At 36.7% G+C, this 27,338-nt stretch overlaps 1 protein-coding gene across 20 annotated transcripts in view; it reads right to left on the bottom strand.

Moving 5' to 3' along the window:
- CDC42BPA (CDC42 binding protein kinase alpha) overlaps nucleotides 1–27,338 on the bottom strand; it is a 327,011-nt gene that overhangs the window by 205,705 nt on the left and 93,968 nt on the right. For 18 of the 20 annotated variants that reach the window (XR_011434078.1, XM_070255597.1, XM_005607958.4 and 15 more), the window contains 2 exons: nucleotides 8,986–9,069; nucleotides 1,109–1,204 (listed from right to left, as the gene is read on the bottom strand). Coding sequence is in view for 19 of the 20 variants with exons in the window: in XM_070255597.1 (XP_070111698.1) it covers nucleotides 1,109–1,204; nucleotides 8,986–9,069 (180 nt within the window). In the remaining variant the exon portion in view is untranslated. Of the gene's footprint in view, nucleotides 1–1,108; nucleotides 1,205–8,985; nucleotides 9,070–15,119; nucleotides 15,278–27,338 lie in introns of all 20 variants that reach the window. The other 2 variants (XM_070255590.1, XM_070255595.1) reach the window with 1 other exon arrangement.

The raw sequence follows: 27,338 nt of genomic DNA, 5'->3' as shown, positions 1-27,338 counted from the left end.
TACTATAACACGTAAGGTGCCACATGATGTGACTCTCATCTCTCCTCCCTCATCCCCAAGCCTCTTTTTCCATCCTTCATCGATACGAATCTAACAAGCTGCTTCACGTCTCCGTGCTTTCCTCACCGAGCCCTCTCCGCCTCTTCTCCCTTGGTTTAGCTAATGTATATTTGTCTTAAAAGACAGTTCTCATTGACTGCATACTTTTGAATAACTGTTGTATTTTCTTCATCTGAAATAATCCGAAAATACTACTTACTTGATTTTGGATTTTATTGTCTAACTCCCCTCATGAGAATTAAGAACAATAAGAAAAGAGATTCTTTGTCTTATTCACTACCGAATCTCCAGAATCTAGAGAACAGTGCTGAGCATACAGCACATGGCCAATAAATATTTACCAAATGAATAAAAAAATGTTTATTAATTTTTATATCCCAGTACATAGTGTAGTGCCTGGCACATAGCAGGAACTCAACACACGCTAAAAAATAAACTTTGAAATAAAAATTGGGGTCAGAAAACAAAGAGCCTTGAATAGCAGGCCAAGGAGTTGTACACTTAACTGTGGTCAATTTCACCTTATTTTCCTATTCACTTGTTCATCTCTTCAATCTCCCACTCACAGTGCTTCTAATGTTTTGACTTTCCTCTAAGTTCTTTCCCACCTTATTTTGTCAAGTAGCTCATGATGTCAAGTAGTTCATGATGTCAAGATAAAATTAGATATGGCCTAGATTTTAAATGTGGCTCTACTTAAAGTAGCACATGGCCACTTTGAAAAATATGTAAAATTTCAAATAGTAACAGGATACTACAAATAAAATATATTGGGAAAACCATGCAAAGAAAAAATCCTAAGCTTCTATAGAAGTTAAATCTTTTGGACTTGGTTTTCACTTGCTTATTAAAAAGCATAAAAAGTATCAATGGAAAGGTACTGAATTATCCAGGAAAAAAATCACATATCAAATAAACATCTTATACTCCAAACTTCAGTGGTTTTCTACATAACATCTACATTTAAACATTCTTAAAAGAAAATAATGTTAAATTCTGCCAACAAAAAATTAATAAGAATACAGTAACAAAATAAAATGATTCTTACTAAGTTATTGTCATCCTGGAAAGCATAATGCAAAGTTGTAATCCATTTATTGTCTCCATTCACTAAAACATCCCTTTCTTCACGAAAACATGCTGTCTGAAAAGGAAAAAAAATGTTTTAGATAGAGAACATAATGTAAAACTAGGAAATATATTATGAAAACAATGAGTTAATAATGTTTATTCTATTTTCTGTTCTGGAAAAGGAAAACATCCAATATTATACAACTTTGCAACAAGTCAAGTTTCAAAGCATCCTGAGAAATTGGACAACTGGAATAGCACATTTAAAAAACATTTTATATTAAAAATTCCAGTACAGTTTAAGAAAATCTGAAAACCACACAGAATTATATAATTAACAACTATGGTCCAACCTACCATCCAGACAACATAAACATCAATGTTTTGCCGTATTCAGTTCTGTTCTTCTTATTTTTTAAGGAAATAAGATACAAGTTGCAGCCCTCCTACTCCTACACCATTCTCCTCCATCCTCCCCTGATACAATGAAGAATCTGAAGCTAGTGTACACTCCTCCCATCATGTGCTTTGATCACACATGTATGTGTCCAAAAACAATAGAACTGTTTTGAAAATTTACATGAATGGTATAATTTTATCCTTTTGCAACTTGATTACTTTTTACTCAAAAATAGCTCTCTTCCTTTTAACTGCTATGGTATTCCATTGTTTGAATACACCAGAATTTATTAATGTAACCCCCTAATCATGAAAACATAGATAATTCACAATTTTGTGTTATTACAACGTTGCAATGAATACATTTGTTCAAATGTACAAGAGTTTCTCTAGGATATACACTTAGAAGTAGAAATGCTAGATATACACATTTTCAACTTTCCCAGAGACAGCCAATTTTCTTTTTTGCCCACATCCTCAACTACACTTAGCATTATTAGACTTTTAAGCGTTTGTCAATATGATGGATGTGAAATAATATCTCATTGTTCTTTTACTTAACATTTTTCTAATTACAGGTGCAGATAAATAGCTTTATATACACTTATTGGGCATCTGAGCTTTCTCTTTGAATAGTTTACTCCCTTTGCCCATTTTTTCTAAATGTCGTTTTCTTACTGATTTGTATAAGTTTTCATTTATTCTGAGAATATATTACCACCATTATAAAGCTATATCTTGGAGAACCTTAGAAATGAGTGGCCAAAAATAAAAAAGAATTTTATATGATACATTATAATTGTATAATACATCATCTTTAAATTTTGAATTTAAAAAACTTCACTATGAGAAAAGGGAACCCTCATACACTGCTGGTGGGAATGCAAACTGGTGCAGCCACTATGGAAAACAGTATGGAGATTCCTCAAAAATCAAAAAAATAGAAATACCATACAACCCAGTTATCCCACTACTGGGTATCTACCCAAACAACTTGAAATCAACAATCCAAAGTAACATATGTACATCTATGTTCACTGCAGCACTATTCACCATAGCCAAGACATGGAAGCAATCCTAGTGCCCAGTGACTGATGATTGGATAAAGAAGATGTGGTGAGTGTGTGTGTGTGTATATACATATATATACATACATGCAATGGAATACTACTCAACCAGAAAAAAAGACAAAATCATCCCATTTGCAACAACATAGATGGACCTGAAAGGTATTAAACTAAGCCAAATAAGTCAGACTGAGAAAGACAAACACCATATGATTTCACTCATATGAGGAAGACAAACTAACACATAGACAAAGAAAACAGTTCAGTGGTTACCAGGGGAAGAGGGGTGAGGGGTGGGCACAGGGGGTGAAGGGGAGCACATATATAGTGACGGACAAGACGTAATGCACAACTGAAATTTCACAATGATGTAAACTACTATGAACTCAATAAAAAAAAAAGAAAAAAAAACACAAAAAACGAAAAAACTCCACTATGCCAGAAAGTTCAAAAAGAACTGAAAGGTAAAGCAGAAACTGCAAGTCTCCCTCAGTCATGCCCCTATACTTGCACTGTGCACTTCTTGTGTTCAGAGGTTGCCACCACTAACTGGTTGTTGAGTTACACTCTCGTGAAATTGCTGTGTACACGTAACCACACACACATCCTATATATTCACATAGTACCCCATCTCCCTATCTTTTCTTGTCTTTATACAAATGAGATCACAGTGCTCTGTAGGATGCTTTTTTCAAGTAACAATATACCTGAACAGCTTTCCATACCAGTACATGGAGACCTACCTAATTTTCTTAATGGCTGTACCATATTCCATATACACTGAAAAATCACCAGACAGTATTCTGTACATGGTAGGTGCTTAGTAATTTATTTACAAGGAAAATTCAATAGCTTATGACACACAAAAAATTAACATTGTTATACAATTACCCTAATTTTTTCCCATGTATTTCCATCAATTTTATTTGATATAATAGAATTTCCAAAGCCATGCATTAAATAGCATCACCAGAGAAAATACTGAAAACAATTAAAGCTTAAACCAAACGAATGGGCAATTTTACCTGTCAATTAGATTATAAAAATCTACAACATGCTTTGGTTCACTTTAGGGGGAAAACAGAATCATTTGACATACTCACCACTAAGTTCTGTTTTAGAATTTTTTTTTTCGTCCTCATTTCTTTTTTTAAAGATTTTATTTTTTTCCTTTTTCTCCCCAAAGCCCCCCGGTACATAGTTATATATTCTTCGTTGTAGGTCCCTCTAGTTGTGGCATGTGGGACGCTGCCTCAGTGTGGTTTGATGAGCAGTGCCATGTCCGCGCCCAGGATTAGAACCAACAAAACACTGGGCCACCTGCAGCGGAGCGCACGAACTTAACCACTCGGCCACGGGGCCAGCCCCTCTGTTTTAGAATTTAACTGACCTGAGGTTATAGTTTGCTGCTGACATTTTAGAGAGGTTGTGAGGCTGTCAGAGCCCAGGAGACTCTTCTCCTGGCTTTATCTTACTATGACAGCTGTTTGGAATTTTATAGACATTCTGCTGGAATCTAATAAACATTTGATTAATGACTCCAAACTAAATAAAGCTCCAAAGACTTTTTGTCAACAGAACAGATTAAATTTTAAGTAGATTCTAATCTATGTTAAACTGTTTAGTGAAAAATTAATTTTTAAAAGTAAAAAATATAAAATAAACTGTTTATGACATAAAACGTCAAACATATATAACAGCCCCCTCCCCCCACGTACCCATCAACCAACTTCACCAATTATTTTATTGTTCAATCTTGTTTCATCTACACCCTCACCTGCTTACCACCACCCTCCTTCCACACATATATATGCTCACACACGTGTGTACACACACACATACAGGATTTGTGTGTGTGTGTATGAGGAAGATTGCCCCTGAGCTAACATCTGTGCCAATCTTCCTCTATTTTATGTGGGATGCCACCACAGCATGGCTTGACAATCAGTGCTAGGTCCGTGCCCAGGGTTCTGGGCCTACGAACCCCAGGCTGCCAAAGCAGTGCCCATGCACTTAACCACTATGCCACCAGTTGGCTCCATACACACATGCTTTTTTTAAAGCAAATCCCAGACATCAAAAGATTTTATCTGTAAATATTTAGATATTAAATTGTCTCTATTAATGCCCCATATAAGGAGTTTAGATGTGAAGTGCAGTCTCTTTTTTTGCTTCACTATGTCACACTGTCCTCAGTTGGTTGTCACAATTCGGGGGAGCGATGTTAATGGCATCTACCGGGAAGAGGCCAGGGATGCTGCCACACATACTACAAAGCACAGGAAAGCCCCAAAAGGAATTATCTGGACCCAAATGTCACTAGTGCCACTGCTGAGACCTTGTTCTAGATTAATATTAACCAAACCACGATGCATGTGTACCATCGGGTTCATAAAGTTGTGCCAAGGATTCAACATGGTTAAAGGCTATAATAATAGCTACTTCAATTACCTTTTTTAAGAAAACTAAAGATTTTTTAGAGTATCCGCCTTTAAAAATAGAATATTTGACTCTAAAAACACAATAAACATGTACGAGGGGGTTACTGGATACCATATAGCTTCTTCAGATTCTGTCACTCACACTCGACTCAACCAAACATTCTGCTTGACATAGCGATGGCTGTGACTGTTATACAGTTGTACATTTTTCATATTCAGTCACATATTGCTTAAATTTTATCCTTAATGGGCTATTGCTCAAAGAGAAAGAGCAACAGTACACCCATGTTAAAACAGAGGTTAATAAGGACCATATATAAATGATAACAATTCTGCAAGCTGTGATATGAATCTCCTCCCCAGATCCATAGGCACATTCATCAGATCGACATTCTTATACAGCACATCAAAACTGCCTGAACACTTGGAAATTAGGTATTAAAATGAGAAAATCCACTCAGATGATATCTACTTTGGCTTTTCATTGATTAGTAATGAAGACTTCTCTCACTTATAAAGTATTAACACAGAGAAATTCCTCCAAATAATAACTGAATCATTCTAACATTTAAGTGGGAAAAGCCAAAATTTTTTATTTTTAAAAAATAGATAAACAAGCAGAATTTCAAATTGCAAAATGCAAGAATCCAAGTATCAGGTTTTATATACCAAGGCATAAATTTACTTTTAAATTTCCAGTTTAATATATATTTCATGGCCAAACATGAGATCTATCATTTTTAAAATTTATTTGTCAAAGAAAATCATTTGATAACATCAACAAGTATGTGAGAAAACATACACATTTACATACTATGAGTGCAAAGATATACTGATCCAACTTTTTTAGAAGACAATTTGGCAACAGCTATCAAAGTTTAAATGTATACTCGCCCCTCCTCCCCAACCGGAGTTCCACTTTCAAGAAGTTTAATCTGGGGAGTAGGTAAATTCTAGAGGCAGCACAATGCGAAAATCCCTTAGTATAAAAACCATCCTTAATACTGCTTCAAGCTCAGTGTACACAAACAGGAGTGTCTCAGGGTAGCCAAAAGCAACAGCTTTGATTAGCAGCATTTCACAGTCCCTTTCATTTTTATTCTACATTACATACACTTCTTAGGTGGCATGACTAGTCCTGATGCACCATTTTCTCTCATTTTGAAATTTCTCTTTGCCAATCACACGTATTTAGATTCAGTGAAATAAGTAAATATATTGACAGCTTGAGTCCACCTCACTAAAGTTCACACTTTGGATAAACTTGAAAAGTACTCCAAAAAACCTGTATAAAGATTTTTACCACAGAATAGTTCAAAGTAGTAAAAATGGGGAAACAATCTAAATGATCATCAGCGTTTTTTTAAAAAACCATCTTACTAAAAAAAAAGCCATTCAGTATAATGAAGCTAATAAAAAGAATGAGATAAATGCATAAATATGGAAATGGAAAAATCTAATATATATTATTTAATGATAAAGGCAATGTGAAAAATAAGTCTTTTGACATGATTCCATTATAGTAAAATTTTCTATTAAAGATAAATAAGAAACTCTTAATAATGATTACTTTGGACAGAAAGACTGGATATCTTCTTTCTCAGAGTCTTCTTGTGTTGGTTTTATATATAATGTCCAGGGTCTTTAGTGTACTTAATGGGAGCGATAGGAAGAAGTACATCTATTTCATCTTGCCCCAGATACAATCTATTAATGCTTTTTAATTCAACAAAATAATATTTATTTTTCAATTATTCCTTGTTTTATCTTCAATTTTGCCACTTCTTCCAATCAGTAATGAAAACTAACCCAGTTATCTTTCCTTTTCACAATTCTTCCCCAATATATCCAACTTCATAAAAAATAACTGCAAACTTTAACTCAATTTTAGAAAGTTCTAACTTTGAAACACTAAACTGACAATTATTATTCCTCCGAAACAATTAGATAATAATTACTATTTCTTAATAAAAGATATGTTGCTCCAGCTGCTGACAGTGCTGTCAGCCCCTCGGGGTTTGCCTCAGCTGCAGAAAGCCCAGTAGCCCAAGGCCATGTCCTTCTGGAGGCGGCACATACCCAATGACTGACTGGGGCAGGTGCCCAAAGGTCAGTCATTTGGCCCAAAGCGGGACAACTCCAAAAGACCACTTCTACCCTGTAGTTCCCTGCTGGATCAACTGAGGCTGGTGGACAGTTTGACTTCTCCCTGACAAATCATGTTTTCTCTCCCTTCCCTCCTACAATTGTTGTTTTCAAAAGAACTCCCTAATAAATATACTCTAAACTCATTCTTAGTGTTCACGACCTGGAAAATCCAACCAGTGACAGTAAAGCAATTCAGCCTTTGAAAAATTCAAAAATAAACACTGAATATCCTGGGCACTGGCACATATGCCAGAGTGACATAAAAGTTTCCAGATACTTTTTAAAACAGGATATTATTACACAGCAATTGCCTCTAGGAGGTAGAGAAGGGCTGGGCCTGGGTGGGGTGTAGTCAGAGTACTTTAGCTTTATCTTTAATGTGCTTTTGTTTGTTTCACAAAGAATATATTCATATTTCACTTGTGCAGTTTTTTTCAGTAGACACAGAGAAAAAAAGACTGAAAGCAAAAACTTGCCAAAAAATTATTGATTAATTCTAGATGATGGAATACAAGTGATTATTAGTTTCTTCCTTGGGTTTTATTATATTTTTCAAAGTTCCCAAAGGAAAGGAATAATGAAGTATTTACTTTCACTACCACCATATCTATCATCATGGGAACCTTTTTGCTTTTCTCTATTTGTTTGTTCCTTTTCAGGTTGCTACAAGTACCAGGAGATAAAGAAAGATTTTTTTTTTAAAGATTGGCACCTGAGCTAACAACTGTTGCCAATCTTCTTTTTCCTTTTTTTTTTTTCCTTTTCTGCTTTTTCTCCCCAAGTCCCCCCAGTACATAGTTGTATATCTGAGTTGTGGTTCCTTATAGTTGTGGCATGTGGGATGCCACCTCAGCGTGGCCTAATGAGTGGTGCCATGTCCAGGCCCAGGATCCGAACTGGCAAAACCCCAGGCCACCAAAGCAGAGTGCGGGAACTTAACCACTGGGCCATGGGGCCGGCCCCAGATTTCTAAAGGCTAATTTCTCATTATCCTCTTACGGATCTTAACTAACCTCCAAGGCTAAGACTTGGCCTACGCAGCAGTACAATCCCTCTGTACGTTAAAATACTGAAAATTTCCACACCAGTAATACTTCTGCTTCCCTGAGGCCCCTCGGTGCCCTACCCCATTCTGCCCCTCACTACTATCCAGCACAGCAGGAGACCTCCAGAAGCCCACCCCAAGCTTATATGTAATGTCAGTTCTGACCCTACCATACCAGCTATTAGATATTTTACACATCACTCCAGCAAATCTTTCCCTCAAATCTAGCACCAATATAAAAACGTTGACAATTCTTATAATACCAGATTTTACTACCATTCTTTAATAATGTATAACCCAAATATAAATCCTACTGCATAATCAGCAATATAAAGAATTCTGAGACGGCATATTCAAAACTCATGCTAACTTTTGCTTAGAGCAGAATACAGATAAACAGAAAATAATATAAACAAGTTATGTCAAATTGAGAACCAATCACTACAAAATTTCTTCCTATAAAAGAAACTGGTTTCCACACATCCTTTTAACATAAATGTATAAGCCCCACAGTACAAGTGTTTCCATTTGGTTTTCAGCCAATATTAAATAAGCATTACAAATTATAACTTTTATCATAACTATATCACCATTGTGAATTGCTGGATTTGTCTCTTAGGCCTGAAAATGTAATGCATCATAGATAAAATGTAACTAAGTGATATTCAAAGATCTACTGACTCTCTGTAATTTTATAGTTCTCTAAAAGTATTTCTAAAATATTATTTAAATATTCCAATAATTAGAATCTTACCTCAGCTCTTTTCAGCATTTCCCATTTATTCAATATTTTCATGGCAAATACCTTATCTGCATTTTTTAGTTTCACCACAGCAACCTAGAAAAGGAAATACAACTTTTAAAATATGGCAAATGATATTTTTTACAGTCATCCATTTTCCTTTTTCCTCTCTGTAAAAAAATAAATACCAAAATTATCAATGATTTCCATGCAGTTCAAATTCTAAGATCCTAAATCAAATAATACTGTCAGTTGAAAAAGTTACATTAGTGAACATGTGCCAAACAAATGTATTTCTGAACATTTATCAGTTGGTAATTATATATTATATTCTCCTTTTCAAGTTTTCTGCCCTAGAATTTAAACTCATCTACTGTCACTAAGAAATTGATCAAAATGTACAACATAAAATAACTAGAGCTTATTAAATAACGCATGCCAAATTCCAACATGATGCTACAGGGAATACCAGCTGCCAAAACAAATATGTTTCGTGGGGATCAAACAATACGAAATAAACTGAATGTGATATTTTTCACACCACATAGTCCTACACACAATACCACAACCCCCAACACATGCATATGTGCACATGCGCGTGCGCGCACACACACACACACACACACACACCCCTCCCCTCCCTAAAGATCATTTAAGGCTAACAGCTCTACAAACTGTTGACTTTACACACTCCTTTCCAACAAAAAAAAGAACAGATATTTCTGTATTTTAGTTATGGATCAAAAACCTGTCAAACACAAATAAATAAGCCCCCATTCTCACCCTCAACAAACTGATTACATTCCTGTTTCTATTTTTCTCTCCAGTTTGACTAAATAATCTCTAAAAACCCTTCGAGCTTGTTGGGGATGCTACAGGACTGAGAGCGACCTACAGAAGAGGAGATAACAGGTTCAGTGAGGATGTTTCCACTACCGGGGGCTGAGGAAGGGGAAGACAAATACTACCCTATTGCTCAGGAGAGAAGAAAGTACATACAGCACATCTTCAAACAGTCCAGAGAGATATTTTCAAGGATAGAGAATAGGTTTAAATTCAAGTGTCATAATTTTTAAAATCTTAATCAAATGTATATATCAAGTGCATTTAAATAAATTTATATTTGGATCAGATTGCAATAAAAGTAATATAACCATATAATTAAAATCAGTGTATAATACTATATAAACTAGAACATTTCTTGGTAAGTGTCATAAATGGTTATAGGACTGTGATTATAGTATTTCATCAACTAAAATGGTCGGAAGAAAGAGGAAATATCTCAATTTCAAATACAATCACTTTAGTCTTTAGCTGCATCTGATCATATCTGGAGAAATGATGGGTCAGTTAAATTGCTCTCCTAGTGGGCTCGTGCTTAAATAAAAGAGTTTGTACAAGACATATAAACAACCTAAATGTCCACCGACAGATGAATGGATAAAGAAAATGTGGTGTGTGTATATGGATATATAATGGAATATTATTCATCTATAAAAAAGAAGGAGATCCCGCTTCTGCGACAACATGGATAAACCTGGAGGACATTATGCTAAGTGAAATAAGCCAGATACAGAAAGACAGTAAATGATCTCACTTATACAAGATCTAAAAAAGTCAGAATCAGAGAAACAGAGAGTAGAACGGTGGTTGCCAGGGACTGGGGAGTGGGAGAAACGAGGAGATGTTGGTCAAAGGGGACAAACTTCCAGTTACAAGATGAGTAAGTTCCAAGGATCTAATGTACAGCATGCTGACGATAGTTAATGATATTGTATTATATACCTGAATGTTGCTGAGAGTAGATCTTAGATGTTCTCACCACAAAAAATAAACCACGAAAACAGGTAATTACATGAGGTGACGGAGGTGTTAACCTTACTGTGGTAATTATTTTGTAATATATACACGTATCAAATCATCACTTTGTACACCTTAAACTTACACAATGTTATATGTCAAGTATATCTCAACAAAGCTGGGGAAAAAATAAACGGGGCTATAATTAAGAGCAAGGAAAAACTTGAGACACTAAGACCTCTGAAAGGCTAAAAACACAAATTTAGCTACTCTGTAGACTCAAATTATATGTTGCATAATTTGGAGTGCAAATGGAGGGAAGGACAGGAGCACTGAGCCAGATATGCCTACGTTTAGGACAGGGAAGACACACAGAAGGCTACCACTTAAGCCCTCTCTTATTATGACTTAGGGAAGAATGGCTGAAAGACTCTAACACTGACATCTTCCCTTCCTCAGGTCATGATGTGAGAAATCCTAGCGCTGCGTGATTCACCAATTTTCTATGCGTATGCGTATATAAGTCTGTAATGATTTACAGTAGTAGTAGTGATAGCAGTATCTACCAACACATAGGGAGTGTGTTCTAAATGCCGGGTACTCTACTAAGAGTTTTATGCAGATCTACAATCCCTTACCTGAAATTCTAAAAGCCAGAAGATTTTTACAACTCATTTGGCAGCATGTACTGACATGAGGCTAATTATAGTTTTCTAGTTTTTTAATCTCACTTAATGTAGACAAACACGCTTTGCTGCAGAAACACTAATGCCTTTGCTTATGAGGTGCTGCTGCAAATGCCAACAGGAGTGCTATATAAAATAGAGTATACGCACTAAGCTATCTTTCTAAAAGCCAAAAAATCCTGGAACCAAAACCACCTCTGGATGATGGAGCTGTGCAGCAGCAATAATCTAGCATTTACTGAACCCTCCGACACTGAGCTAGCATTTTATTGGCTATTCAGGGTGCCGGCAACAGCATGGACTCTGCAGCCAGACCTCTTGGGTTTGAACCCTGGCTCTGTCATTAGCTGTATAACTCTGGGCCAACAACCTTTCAAAGTTTCAGTGTTCTCATCGATTTAACAGAGTTAATAACAGTACTTACCTTATATAATTGTAGTAAAGATTAAAATGATTAATACAAGTATAAAGTGCTTACAACAGGGTCTGGCACTTAGTAAGAGTTCAGCAGGCGGTAGCTGTTACTGTGTCAGGCCTTGTGCGAAGCACGAGTCCAGTCTCTAAACTGGCGCTTGCTCTCCCACTAACACGTGGCTGACATTATACATCCCCGTTTCTTCAAGTTCTTTAACTATGAAATAAGCAACTTTGATCTCTTCAACTTCTAACTTCCTATAATGGTATACCCATGACACATACATATACATAGAAATATCACTAGAAATATCCTCAATTGAAAATACATACAAATAAAAACTAAGCCACAATATTTACCACAGTGTTGTTTCCAGAAGTAAAATATTGGAAATAAGCATTCTGAAAGATGAAATTGACTAAATATATCATAAAATGACAGAAGATTATTCATATTCTCAAAAACGCTGCTAAAGAATACTATTTAATAGGGAAACGTTCACAATAAACTGTTTAAAAGAAATTTACTAAAGTTCGAATGCTGATTATTTTTCTATATATACACATAAAATATATACCTATAAATTTCTATGCCATATGTATACTGAGAAAGACAAGTACCAAAATATTACAAAATCAGGTATTTCTAGGTATACAATTTCTATTTACCATTCTACATTTTCTGTACAGAATATGCAGAATTTGAAGCATTGAATGGGATAGTGTGGAATACCACACCTCATCTTGGTCATGAAATGACCACTAATTATTGAGGTATTGTAATGTGGCTGAAAAGGGCCAAAATGAGACCCATTCAACACATTTCTGTGGTAACCAGGAATGCCATGCTGCTGCAGGATGAAAAACATTCTCAAAGCTCTCTTATAACAGTTTCATGAGCTGACTAGAAACTTCTAGAATGAGGTGGGATGTGGTGAAATAAAGAGTGTCAGTTTAGGAAATATTCTTGAATTATCAACTTGATGACATGATGGAGACAAGAATATGAAGCTGGTGAAGTGATAAAATATAAAATTGATCTTGCTTTTCTCCTTTACCACTACAGATCATTTTTATGTTCATTTCAGTAGAAGAAAACTAGAAAAAAGAGGATTCTCCTAGAACTCTCACTTCAGGTTCTATATTTTTCAAGAACCCTAGCAAATTGACATATAAGAGGGTAGTATGTTAAAATGTTCTTCTTACTTAATTTGATCAAAATGAAAAGTACTTTTAGTGTTGACTGGAAGATTATAAGTTTAACACAGAACAAAGATATATTTTAAAAACACCAAATGTAGAGATGTCTTTAAAGACTTCACATTAAAAGCATTATGGTATTAGAAAAACTGCAAACACTACAGAAAAAATCAGGAGGTGACAAATGTAAAGGAATGAGCTCTTAAACACAATTTAAGCATCATCACTTAAAGCTACAACATACAACTTAGGAAGGATCACACCATATTGAATAGAATTTCAATATCCAAGAACATGTAGTTCTGCAAATCTAGTCTATATTCAATACATCCAGAATTCACCATTCCTCTTCTGGTCTACATCATTCCCACCTACCATTATATCCTGCCTAGCTTGTCCCACCCAGCCTCTCTGTGTCCTCACTCCCCACAGTCCATTCTCAACACAGCAACCAGAGTGATCCTGTTTAAACATAGCTCTGATCATGACACTATTCTACTCCAAAACTTCCAACAGTTTCCAATCTCTCTCCAAGTAACAGTCAAAATCCTTACTGTAACTTATAAGGGTAACGTATTCTGGTCCTCCAACCTCCCAGGTCTCCTGCTAGTCCCCTCCTCGCTCACTCTGCTCCAGACATACTGGTCACCTCGTTCAACCCAACTCAGGACCTCTGCACTTGCTGCTCCCCAGGTCTTGAATAGTCTCCCCTATGTGGCCACATGGTTTGCTCTCTCCCTCCCTCACTGAAATGGCATTCTGCCCTTTCACACTTCATATCCCTTTTCTTTGCTTCCTTTTCCCCTTAGCTCTTATTATTTAACAAACTATATACTCGATTTATGTACTTTGTTTATTGTTTGCCTCACTTACTAAAATATGAGGGCAGAGACTATTTTTTCTCATTTGTTCACTATATGCCCAATGCTTGGGAATCAATAGGTACTCAGTGGATATTTGTGGAATAAATGATGAATGATTTGTAATCTATATGAGTGTATATACATAGAAAGATCTAAAGCATCAATACTCTCAACTTTAAGTACACTTCTAAACTGATACTGAAACTCAAATAAAAATAAGGCATTATGATGAATGAAATACAATCATGTATATTAAGATTTATTAAGCGTATATCAGATTATTCCAGCTCATGTCGCTCTCTTAACAATATATACAGCCTAAAGTCTTGACTTCACAGTTTAGCCTTCATTATCTTTTGTCTGCTGTTTATTGCTTTTGTCTCCTTTTTATCTCCTCTGTATAATGTCTACCATCATTTATTATTAACAATAATAAGATAAAAACAACTTTATTTATAGAAAGCTTACTATGTGCCTGGCACTGGGCTAAGCACATTACACATATCACCTTATTTAATTCTTATACCACTTAAAGTGGGTTCTACAGTGCTCACTATCTGACTACAGAGCTGACGTTCTTGACTACTAAGTACTGAATAGTTCTATAGGTCCTAAAGAGATCTTCCCATTCATCATGCCTCTAAGCTTGATACCTACGGACATGTTAATGATGATCATTGTTAATATGTATGGAAATCACTGTAATTGCTTTTTATAAACTGTTCTGTTAGTGATCAGTTTATGTTCAAAATACTTAATGAAAAAATACTAAATCTCTTTAACAAGCAAACTAAAACACTACAAAGAGTTTACTAAACGGCTAGAGGTAGCCTCTCTATGGAGACACAATTTATATATACAGTAGTGACAGTCAAAATATTTAAAAATTGGTACAGCATGGGCATCGGCCAATCAGAACAGACACTGGCTATAAAGATACAGGATGCCCACACCAGTGTGCCCCTATAGACTGAGGACTAGCCCTGCAAAGGAGCATCATGCAGTACAACTTCACACTTCTATCTCCCTTGAATCCCAGGAGAGCCAGGGGACAAGAGTTTTTAAGGAAGAATGAATGGCTAAAAATAATTCTCCTTTCAGACCTTAGGGCTAGGTTATGCAGACACATAAGGGCCTAGTTATAGTAATTAGAGGAAGCAAGCTAATTAAAAGCTTTTGACACCTGAAGCAGGGGTAGCAGGCCAAAGCAGCAAGCTTTCACAACAAGCTCTGAAGCCCAGAAGCCTTGAAGCTGCCGGAGCAAGGTTGGAGCAGGCAGAAGCGGTGAGCCACCAGGAAACTGTGGACAGGCAACACCCAGGGCGTAAGTTAAAGGTTTTCCTGAAAGCAAAAAGGAAAACCCAGCGTTAAGTTAAGCAGTAACTGACAACAATTGAGTCGTAGAGAGAAGGTTCTTAACTCGTAGAGCTGTTGATTTTCAATTATCTCTTGCTCCTTTATTGTTTCCCATGATTTATGCAATTCTTATAGGAGTTCCATAAATTGTGCTTTTATTTTCATAGTGTTATTTTTTTAAGTAAAAGCATATTTGATAGAAATGCTGCTATCATCAGTGCCAGAGGTGAGCCTATCTACTGGGTCTATATACCTATTTACAAATTCCTCATAGAAGACAAAATGCCTTGGAGGAAACAGTGATCTCTTTAGGGTTGTCTTTGCATTTCAAAATCTGTTAGTTGATAAACACTACAGGGTATGTGAAGCCACCAGAGATATTTTAACCAAGAATGAATAATTAAGCAGCAAGAGCTCATAATCCAGCCAATATTACTTTTCTATACAAAATTCACTCTGTCTTAAAATAATAAATTATCTGCAATGTTTGCTGCTTTTATTTTACATACTTTAATCAATACACATAAAGAGCAAGAATAGACCAAAAAAGAAACACAGGCAAAAAAAGACACCTTCTCACACTAATCCACAAATATTATCAGTCAAGCATTAAGCACCCTGAGTTGACTCTTGAGGTCTAAATCGCAGGGACCTGTGACCAGGCAGGACTTATTCCCGGTCTGCTGCAGCCCACTCCCCAGCCCTGCACCCCATTCTCCAATTCTTCCAAGCATTAAGACTGTAGAGCAAATATCGCTGTCCTTAACTGTCTGCCCACTCAATCCTAAGGAGGAACTTACAAGTCATTCTCCAGTGCCCTATCCTTTTATTCAGTCCCTTTTACAAAAAAAAATTACTCTTTAAGTATTTTTATAATTACTTCCCTTTTTTCCATAGCTCACTCTCAGCTGAGTTCTAAAATCCAACCGCAGTCCCACCATTAATTCTTTGTCCTTTACCAATCTTCTAAATACCCCATGCCACCCTGCCACCACCATCTATGCCACCTCTGTCCTATCCACCCACAATTGATGACCTGTTAGCCAGTTCACAAAAATAGATCCCTCACATTCCCTCATACCATCTTTTAATGTTTCTAAATTTCTACTTATCTTTACTTCTTTTCCTTCAGAATCCAAGGAAGAAGTGCCCTCACCACTTTCAAGGCTAACAGTATCATTTGAGATCTTGATCCTCGAGCCTACCCTTCCTTCCCTTCTTGCCCTTGTTCCATTAAAGGTTTGTTTCTGGACTTCAAGCCCCCTTTCTTCTGGCTCATGAATATCAGTTGATAAACTTTTCCAAGACCATCTCCCATCCAAAATGAAAAAATTTACTGCCATGCTACCTTACCCTCAAGGAACTGATATCACATCCCTTTTCCAAAAGGCATCATTTCTCCAGAAAGCACATTTTTAAGAGGAAAATATGCTTGTTTTTTCCACTTGCTCATCATTTATTTGCTTCTCCATCTCTTTCAATCACCTATTTCAATCTACTGGACTCCCTCATTCTACTGGACTGAAATTATTCTCTCAAAGATCAATAATGACCTTCCAATTTCCAAATAAAATATATTGTTCTCAATTATCATCGCTTGGACCTGTCTTTATTACTGGACATTGCTGACAATCAATATACTTCCCTACCTTTTTTTTTCTGCAACCTGTTAAATGTTGTTCCCCAAGGATCCCTACTCCACCTTTTTTATACCTCCTCTTCTTCCTGATTTGTATTATCTATTCCAAATGCCCCAATTAACACCTAAATGCTGATGACTTCTAAATAATTATTTCCTAATATCTAGACCCATATTATTAGTTGCCTAATAGTCGTCTCTCTACAATGTTCAGCAAACATCTCAAATGTAACAAGTCAAAAATCTGTATACCCAGCGCATTTACTCAAGTTGCATACCTCAAGCATCCATGACTTATACCTTTGTCATTTCTTTCCAATCTGTCTCTCCCACCACCACTAACCTAGTCCAAGTCCTCATTATTTCATCTGAAAAATGATAACAAACTCCTTTTTAACCACCTTACTATATGCTAGACATTACATTAACTGCTGAGAATACAAAGATGAATAAAAGAGTCCTTGCCCTCAAAAATCTCACAGTCCAGTGTGGGAAAGAGACCTAAACAGATAATTACAGTACAACATGGAAAGGAAAGGTAAAAAACAAGGTCCCATAAAAAGCACAGAAGAGAGATTCCTGACTCAGAAGCTGGGAGTGGGGGAGGGAGGAGTATAATATTTGAATATATGTGTTAAAGCTTCTTGGAAGAGATGACTGACACCTGAGTCTTACACAAAAAACTGCAGAAAAAGGGGACTACAGGGGTTTGATTGGACAGAGGAGATGTTTTGGGAAGTGGGGACGGCACGAGCAAAGCAGAGAAGAAAGAAATATCTGTGTTGGAGAGAGGGGTTAAGATGTTCAGGGACAATAAGCAGTGTTCTTTCCTAGGAAAGGATTTGCTCCCAGCAGGAGGAGCAAGAAAGGAGGCTGAAGGATCCAAATAACGGAAGCACTTGCAGGCCATGTTAACTCAACCGGCACCTTAAAAGGCAGATAACAGGCAACCATTCTTCATAGTCGGTTTTAGCTAGATCACTTTAATAGATCTGCAGGGAATGGTTCTGAGGCAGGGAAAGAAATAAGAAGGTTACAGCAATGTTGAGGTGAAAGATACTGAGGAGAAATTCAAGAAATACCGAGGATATAAAAGTAGGTGACTGATCAGATGTGGGGGCCAGAGAGCGAGAAATCCAGGATCTCCCTGCGTCTGGCCTCTTCTCTATCCAATCCTTCCTCCACACTATCATTAATATTACCTTTTCAAGAGCACTGTGATTACATCACCACTCTGCTTACTAACATTTGAGAGGACTCCCACTCCTCTAGAATAAAGTTCCTTACTAGCATAGCAGACCAAGTCCTTCACTGCTTTGCTCAAGTGACATTTCAATCCTCATCTTTCACCCGCAAGAACAAAAACCCTATATTCCAGTCAGTCACAAAATCACTAACTGCTCACTGAATAAAAAGAAATGCACTTAAAAGAAAAAACTCTTTATTCTAATGGAATATAATTATTAATGGAAAGTTTCAAAATTAAAGTATAAAAAAATAGAAATCCACAGATAACATTATTTCATAGAGAAAAGAAAACCAATCTGAAATCATATAACTTTGTCCATATCCTTTCAACCAGCAAGATCAGGTTCTGGAAATTTATTCTAAAATAAACAATTTAGGGGCCGGCCCTGTCGCCAAGTGGTTAAGTTCCTGCGCTCCACTTCGGCAGCCCAGGGTTTTGCCGGTTCGGATCCTGGGCGCAGACATGGCACCGCTCATCAGGCCACGTTGAGGTGGCGTCCCACATGCCACAACTAGAGGGACCTACAACTAGAATATACAACTATATACCGGGGGGGTTTGGGGAGAAAAAAAGCAGGAAAAAAAAAAAGGAGATTGGTTGGGGCTGGCCCCTTGGCCGAGAGGTTGGGTTCACACGCTCCGCTGCAGGCAGCCCAGTGTTTCATTGGTTCGAATCCTGGGCGCAGACATGGCACTGCTCATCAAACCACGCTGAGGCAGCGACCCACATACCACAAGTAGAAGACCCACAATGAAGAATATACAACTATGTACCGGGAGGTCTTTGGGGAGAAAAAGGAAAAAATAAAATCTTAAAAAAAGAAAAGGAGATTGAGTTGTTAGCTCAGGTGCCAATCTTTAAGAAAAAATAAATAAAAAATAAAATTAAATAAAAATAAATGATTTAGAAAATAATGTGAAATGCAGTGAAAGCATTATGTATAAAAGGGTTTTAGAGAGCATTATTTATAACATAGAAAAAACAGAACAACATAAATATTTCATTCATTCATCCTACAAATATGCCTTGAGCACCTATTATGTACTAGATACTACTGTAGGTGCTGGGGAATTGCAGTGAAGTGAGAGGAAAAAGATCCTATATTCATGGAGCGAACATTCTAGCTAAGGTTATAGTTAAGTAAACTATACAACATCCACATAACGGACTTTTATGGAGCCTTTAGAAATCAGTTTTACAAAGAATTATTTCAACACGTGTGAAAAAGACAAAATATTTGGTAAGAAAAGCTAGTTAGATATTAATGTTTAAAACTATCCCAATTTTATTACCTATGAATAGAAATAAAATTGGAAAGATATGCCCCAAAATTATAGAAGAAGATCTCGCTGCTCTGTACCTTCCCTCTTGCTGATTAGCCTGTGACCCTAATCAAGGGCACAGAGCATGTTTGGATTACGGTACACGATTAATAAGTATTATTTTCATTACCCAAGACAAAGAAGCAAGAAATAAAAAACTTTCATTTTTCTGTTTTTAATCTCTAATAAGGAAAATTATTATATTTACAAGCACTGTACTACATACTGAGTATATTGAACAAAGAAGTTCAATCCTTGCCTTCATTTATAGTCTATTGATGAAGACAAAAATTAAACACAGAAACAAGGAATTTAATAGTTAAAAGTGTAAGTGCTGGGAAGAAGTTGTGGAGCAGATCTCCCCTTCCCCATCAGAAAGATGAAAGCAGCTTACATCTTTACTCCTATTTTAGAAACACATTCATCCACTGATTTCATTCTCCTATTCAGTTGTTTTATTGATTTCATTCTGCCATTCTTTCACTGATTTCCAAATATGAAATGACTTTAAAGAAGTAATATATAATGACGAAATACATTTTGTTAGGGAGGACCTCTGCTTTCTCTGAAAACACAATATCTGTTAATATTGGCCTTAAATATAATGCACTAGTCATTTCAAAGTACCTGGAGGAACTTTATCAAACAAAGACAAGTGCTTGGACAAATTCACTCTGTTCTACCTCCCTTTTCTGTAAAATGTATCCTGCTATCTTTTTCTTCCTAAAATTCAAGTTAGGAGTGAACAGAAATACTCTACCTCAAAAGCAAGAAAGGCTCAGGCCAGTCCCGAGGGGTGGCCAAGGGGTTAAGTTTGCACGCTCCACTTCGGTGGTCCAGGATTTGCCAGTTCAGATACTAGGTGTGGACACACCACTCATCAAGCCATGCTGTGGTGGCATCCCACACAGAAGAACTAGAATGACTTACAACTAGGATATACAACTATGTACTGGGGCTTTAGGGAGGGGGAAAAAAGCAAGAAAGGCATTATCCTCTCTCTTAGAGTCAAGAGGTAAGTGTTGAAAAACAAAGGTAACTCCACTTCTGTCCATACGGTGAACTCAAACAGATTAAGTTCACTCAAGTCTTGTCCTCTAGCAATTGGCCTGGAAGCCCATATCTTAACATCGCTCTTTGCGATGTGTATGTTAATACACAAACTTTGAGTCTACTTTGTGAGGAACCAAGGTTTACATTTGGGAAAAGGTAGGTGGAAATCTCCAGTTTGACTCCAAGTTCATGTCTTCATCCCTTTAAACACAGGATCCTGATTAACTCTGAACCTGATCTGGTTCCAACATACTAGCTAAAACCCAGAGGCAAAGAGAAGAGAGTAACTGGAACCTCACTCCTTGTATGGATCTAATTATCTTATAGCCTAGAAATCAAAAGTATCAAAAACATCCAGGATCTAGAGTACAGAGACCAAAGACATTCATGAATGATATGTAGAGGCAGGAACAGAGAAGATTTGGGGTCCTCAAAGGATGGAAACACTTAAGTAGTATAAAGAACCTCAGCTGTGAAGACCAGCCAAGAAGCACTCAATTAGAGAAATAAGAGCCAGGAACACTGACTTTTGTTGACGTTTTCTTTTTAAGTTAGTATTTAGAGATTGTTTTGAGAGACTAAACTAGGAGCCCTCATTTACTTCCCTCCCACCATCAATCTCATGAAGTGACAGAAAATGTAAGTTTTTTAAAGGAATAAAACCATAATAACATTGGAAAATAAGGTGACTAATATCAGCTGATCAGATATTTTAAAGAATTCCCGGAATCTGGGTGAATAAAATGGGGTTAGATAGAGAAACAAGAATGGAGAAAGGACAGCCTGAACTACACTTCAGAAAAAAATTTAATGCACAGGTAAAAACAATTATATAGAGAGTTAAAGCTCAAAATCAATGAACTCAAGGAGTAAGCAGAGGTCAAAAGGAAATTGTCAGTGTACATTCTGTCAAAACTGGATTTAGTGAAGCCATTTTTAAATGGTGTCAGAGCTGCCTTTCCAGAGAAACTGCCTTGAGGTCTTGAACCTTGGATGGGGCCAAGTCTTTGGTCTGGGACCAAACAGCAATTGTTTTATGAGCAATTGTTTGAGAAGTCATCAGGAAAATGGACATCCCAATCACAAAGATTGATGATTGTGGACTTTCTGAAGATAGAATCGTCAATCAATGTTTAGCCAAGACCAGCTTCTGCCTCCAACTCCAATGAAAATTCTTTGTAATTCTTTGTAATCTTAAAATTCTTTGTAAGACCTTGACTTTTACACCCTAGTGAGACACTATTTGGGTTTCTACCTGAATCTGTGCTCCCCAAACTGCAATTCTGTGATTCCCAAATAAACACTTTACCTCTTAAACAGGTTTCTGATTTTTACAGGCTGATATAAGGTGTCAGAAGTAGGATCTAAAATGATTTCACTGTCATGGACCAGCATCCCCTGGAACCAAATACGATACCTACAGAAGCCCCTTGTGCTCACTGTTTCCACGGAAAACCACCTCCTCTGACTGTGAGTCCTCTCAGGCTCTGACCTCCCTGATTTTCATTGAGGTGATTGCCTTTCTTTGAGATGCAGGGGAGAACAGCCCAATTTGGGGTTGATCAACCAGGAGACAAGTGTCTCAAAACCAGCTCACGGCTACTGCCATCTAAAAGGGTTCCCTGTTTGGGCCAGCCTACGGTAGCTCATAGCTATTGCTGTCTGGAAGGGTTTCCCTATTTGAGCCAGCTCAACGCAGCTGATGGCTGTTGCCATTTGGAAGGGTTTATTCCCTCTGATGAGTACTCACATTCCGTCTTTGTGTCATTTGTCCAAACAGCTGAGCCACTGGGTCAGAAACACAGGTAACAACCTGGAGCTTGCAACTGCTTTCTGTTTGTCTCTTTGTTTGGTGTGCTTTAACACTGGAATCTCATCTTCTAAAAGTTTCCAAGAAGTTCCCTCGGGAACTTCAGCTGGGTTTATGTTTAAGAACTACAGTCCTTCCTCTTGTAAATTTTTGTCCCAGTAGACCAATAATACAAAAGATGATTTAAAATTACAGTGGCCACTTTGGGGCTCCTTTGAACTCCCAAAACTTGTCTTTTTGCACACTAGATTTGAGAACCATCTGAGAACACACACATTGAATACAATCTTTAATTTCTAAAGAATCAAGTGCACAACCTTCGAGCACACCTGCTTAAAAACTATGATTCAGAAAGCTGTAAATATTCACAAAAATGGAAAATCTTACTAAGCTTGTTTCGTGTTCTGAGAGCTTAGCTTGGTAACCATCAGGTTAGGGGCCCAAAATATGCCTGGACAGAAATATGGGTTGCACCCCATTTGCAGCTACTGTCCTACCAAACTGCTGTCAGCCCTCAGGGAAATAACAATGGCCATTAGAAGGAACATTCCAATTAGATCATTGGATCTAATTCAAAGATCATTTAAGAAGTGCACTTAAAAGCAAAGGCTTCAAAATTCCAAAATAGCCTTATTGAAATTTGTGTTGCAAAAAGCTAATGAAAAATTAAAGATATGAGATACCTAAGAAAAAAGACTATACAACCATAAACAAAAGTCCATTAAGTTAATGGCTTTAGAGACACCCTGATATCCAGCCTCAAAGGAGGGCCCCGTATGGACACCTCCCAGAGATAACAAGACTAAGAGATTTCCTGGTAAATTGCTAAGTTACTCCCTTAAACAACCAAGTGGAAACTAAAACTAAAAATTAATGGAGTTATTTGATACTCCCAGAAATATTTATTGTTTGTCCCAGCTGAAACTTGACAAGAGATTTCAAAGGATTTAATAACTTATGATCAGAAATTCAGCCAAACAGGAAAATTGGAATTTGGCCAAATTTCCTATTCTGAGCCTAATAGGAAAACTAAAGTAAAACTTTGTACCTAGAGGGAAAGAAACAAATTGAGGATAATGTAGTTAGACGGGTGAATACCTACAATGTCATTTAAGTTACATCTTACAAATCTTTGCAAAACTGAAAATGCAGCTCTAGAGGCAATTCAGTTTCCACTCATTCCTTTTCACCAACTCCAAAACCTCTAAAGGCTTCTAACCACTCCAGGAACTCTTATCTAGACCATCTCCAATTCCTAAGACTGAAAATAAAAAGACAAGACAGAGGGGAGCTTTTAGAGATGCAGATTGCTGTGGAAGCACCCTTGCCCAAAAAATCTAATTTAAGGAAAATTTGAAAACCAAGGCTATAAGATCTCTGTTTGTATCTGTGTGTTTACATGCATGTTCATATACATATGTTGTAAATATATGATATTTTTCTACCTCTGGACGGTATTATCACGACTAGTTTATAACAGAGCTCTATTTAATTGGCTTTAAAAGAAATAAGTGCTATATAAATTGAGTATACTCTCAAAAATTTAACAAAAACTAACCCAAATGAATTTCAAGATCATATAATCTAGGAAAATATTAGGTACTAAAGCTAATTTAAATTTCTTGGATTAATTAAAATAGGCATGGCTTTAGAGTTATCAGCATTTATAAAAACCTTTGTTCTACCTAGGTTTACTAAAAGTCAAACAAGTTCATGTTGTCCCTGTTGCAAGATTTGGCAGCAAAAAATTGCTAACTGTCTAATGTCTCCTGAAGTTTCTGTAGGTAACCCATACATAATTACTGGTAACAAGTGAACTAAATAGATGTAAGTAAGATAAAAGGTTTTTTGGTGAACTTTTTAACAATAATTATGTGTTATGATATATGTATTTAAAATAACTTCAAGACCTTAGAGTTCTGTGAAATTATCTTAAATGATAGAAATTTATTGAGTATCTAGATCATTTCCAAAAAAGATAAAATATTAGACACTAATTGCTAAGCATAGGTTTATCCACTTTTGGCTTCTTAGAAAAACTAAAAGATGTCAAGGTATATTAGTAAACATGTCTTGTGCCACAATGAAAAATTTATGCTATGAGAAAATGTATGTTTTCCAGAAGGCCCCCAGAACATTCCAAAGTTTCGTTAAACTAATTAGACTTATTTGGTATGTTTGCCCTTAAAAGAACTTGACAGTAAGGCTTTGCTCTGGCACTCTTGTTGCTCAAATGTGGCCTAAGACTCCTAAGGAAACGACTTTCCCTCCTACGTGGGTCACGACACATCAGAAACGAGCCTTCCTGGCAGCAAGGGATCAACCATGACATGACGTAACAGAAATAAACCTTCCTGGAGACGAGGGATCAATGATACTTTTCCAATGGTTGGAAGCAATGCTTTCCAAAGGTTGATCAGTGACACTTTCAAAGAAAGATCTCAATAAAAGGAGGAAATGTCAAAATTTACTTCAGTGGAGCCATTTTAAAATGAAGTCAAAGCTGCCTTTCCAGAGAACTTGACTTGCTGTCTTGAATGTTGGACGGGGTCAAACCTTTGGACTGGGCCAAAGCAGCAACTGTTTTACAAGCAATTGTTTGAGAAGTCAGCAGGAAAACGGACATCCTGATCACAAAAACTGATGATTTGGGGCTCTCTGAAGATAGAATCAATAGTCATCAACGTTTGGCCAAGACGAGCTTCTGCCTCCAACTCCAATAAAAACTCTGTAATACAACCTCCCTTCTTTGCCTTTAGAAGCCCCTGACTCTTACTCCTGACAGGACACTATTTAGGTTTCTACCTGAATCTGTGCTCCACAAATGGCAATTCTTTGATCTCAAATAATTGCTTTACCTCTTGAACCGATTTTTAAAGGCTGACAACTCCAAATTTTATCATTTTTGCTAGAAGATATAATTGTATACTTTTAAGTATACAATAAAATAATAAATGAAAAGGAAACAATCAGAAACAAGGTAATTCAGTAAGGTAGCTGGTAACAAAAGTAGTATCAACTAGTATATATAAATAAATATCTTTCATATTTTCCAAGAAAAGGAAATATAACGGTAGAAAATATCCCAACAACAGCAACAGAAGAAAAAATACCTAGTAATTAACATAACAAGAAACAAGCAAAAAGTTTATGAAAACTGCCCATCTTTCTTCTCTGAAATTACATATCATATTGTAATCCCAAAGAAAACTGGGCATCAAATCTCCTTTAATTAATATGTAAATTTAATTTTAACCCACTGAAAATAGCACTTTTTTATGTACACAGGTTGAGTCTAATGTTCATGTAGAAAAATAAACACTGCTATTTCTAGTGGTATGGAATATTAGATACCCTGAATGAGCTTCCCAAACATCATAAATGTGAGAAACTATTAAAACAAACTTTTAAACACACTTTAGAGCTGAGATGAAAGAAACTGGTATAGCATCAAAACTAAGTGCACCTATGAGACTTTATACCACTATGATAAAGAGAAGTCACCCAACAAAATAAACAAATACCTATTCAACAATAAAACAAAAACCAAGTGCATCTAAGAATACTAAAGGATGAGCAAGCTTAGCTGGCTTTCACCCTGAAGGTTTCTGCCAAACTCTGGAGATGGAATTTTTACTTTGATAGCTGTAAAGCAGGCAGGGACAGGAAATAAAGACTGGCAGCACCCAAAGGTAGATAACGTAACAGGGAGCCATAGATATAAAAAATAGCTCCTGAAACCAATTAAGTGGATTTACAATGGTCACAGGATATAAAGTCCATATACAAAAAAATCAGTTGCGTTTCTATACACTAGTAAGTGTTAAATGTTTCATGTGTACTAGACAAGAAATAAGCGGTCATCAGTTGTTGAGTATAGTCAATTAAGTTGAGTTTAAGAGCTGTTCACATCTTTTATTCCTTACTGATTTTTGTATACTTGTTCTCTCAGCTATTAAAATGTGTTAAAATCTCCTACTATGAAATTGATATGTCTATCCTTTTAGTTCTGCCCATTTTTGCTCTATATACATAAAAGCTATTAATTAGGCAATACAAAGTTATAATGGATGTGGTATAATAAAAATAAATATTTGGCCTCTGTCCCTAGTTCCTGGGACACAGATGCTAAAACCTTGGAATCTGTGGAGTGACAAGATTGTCTTTTGTATGTTAATGAGATGACAGGTGGTTGGGGGCCCTAGATAGTCTCAGCATGGGGGCTGGCTGCCAGAAAGACTAAGCCATGATTAGAAGCTTGTAACTTTCAGCCCCATCCCAAACCCCCACGGAAGGGGAGAGAGGCCACAGATTGAGTTGTTAATGGCAAATGATTTCATCAATCATGCCTATGCAATGAAATCGCCACAGAAACCCCTAAATGAAGGGGTGCTGGGAGCTTCCAGGTTGCTGAACACATCAAGGCGCTGGGAGAGCAGTGTACTCAGAGCGGCAAGCTCCACACCCCTCCTCCCATACATTGCCCTATGCATCTTGTCCATTTGGCAGTTCCAGAGTTATATCTTTTATAATAAACCAGTAATACTAAGTAAAATTCCTGAGTTCTGAGAGTTCTTCTAACAAATTATTGAACTTGAGGAGGGAGTTGTGGGAACCCCTAATTTATAGTTGGTTGGTCAGAAGTACTGGTGGCCTGAAACTTGTGAATGGCATCTAAAGTAGGGGGAGTCTTATGGGACTGAGACCTTTAACTTTTGGGATCTCATGCTAACTCCAGGTAGATAGTGTTCAAATTGAATTGATTTGTTAGACACTCAGTTGGTGTTCAGAGAGTTGGAGAAGGGTTGGTAAGAGAAAAAGGAAAACCACACATTTGGTGTCAGAAGTGTTGTGAGTAAAAACAGCTCAATGGGTATATGTATTTCCCTGACATATAAATCTGTTAGCATGTGACATTTCTTTCTTTATATGTGGTTAGATGGAGAAATATTTCTTCACCTAAGTCTACTTTG

This window comes from Equus caballus, chromosome 30, assembly GCF_041296265.1.
Source record: "Equus caballus isolate H_3958 breed thoroughbred chromosome 30, TB-T2T, whole genome shotgun sequence".
In the NCBI taxonomy this organism is placed as follows: Eukaryota; Metazoa; Chordata; class Mammalia; order Perissodactyla; family Equidae; genus Equus; species Equus caballus.
This window is presented reverse-complemented; position numbering and strand designations above follow the sequence as displayed.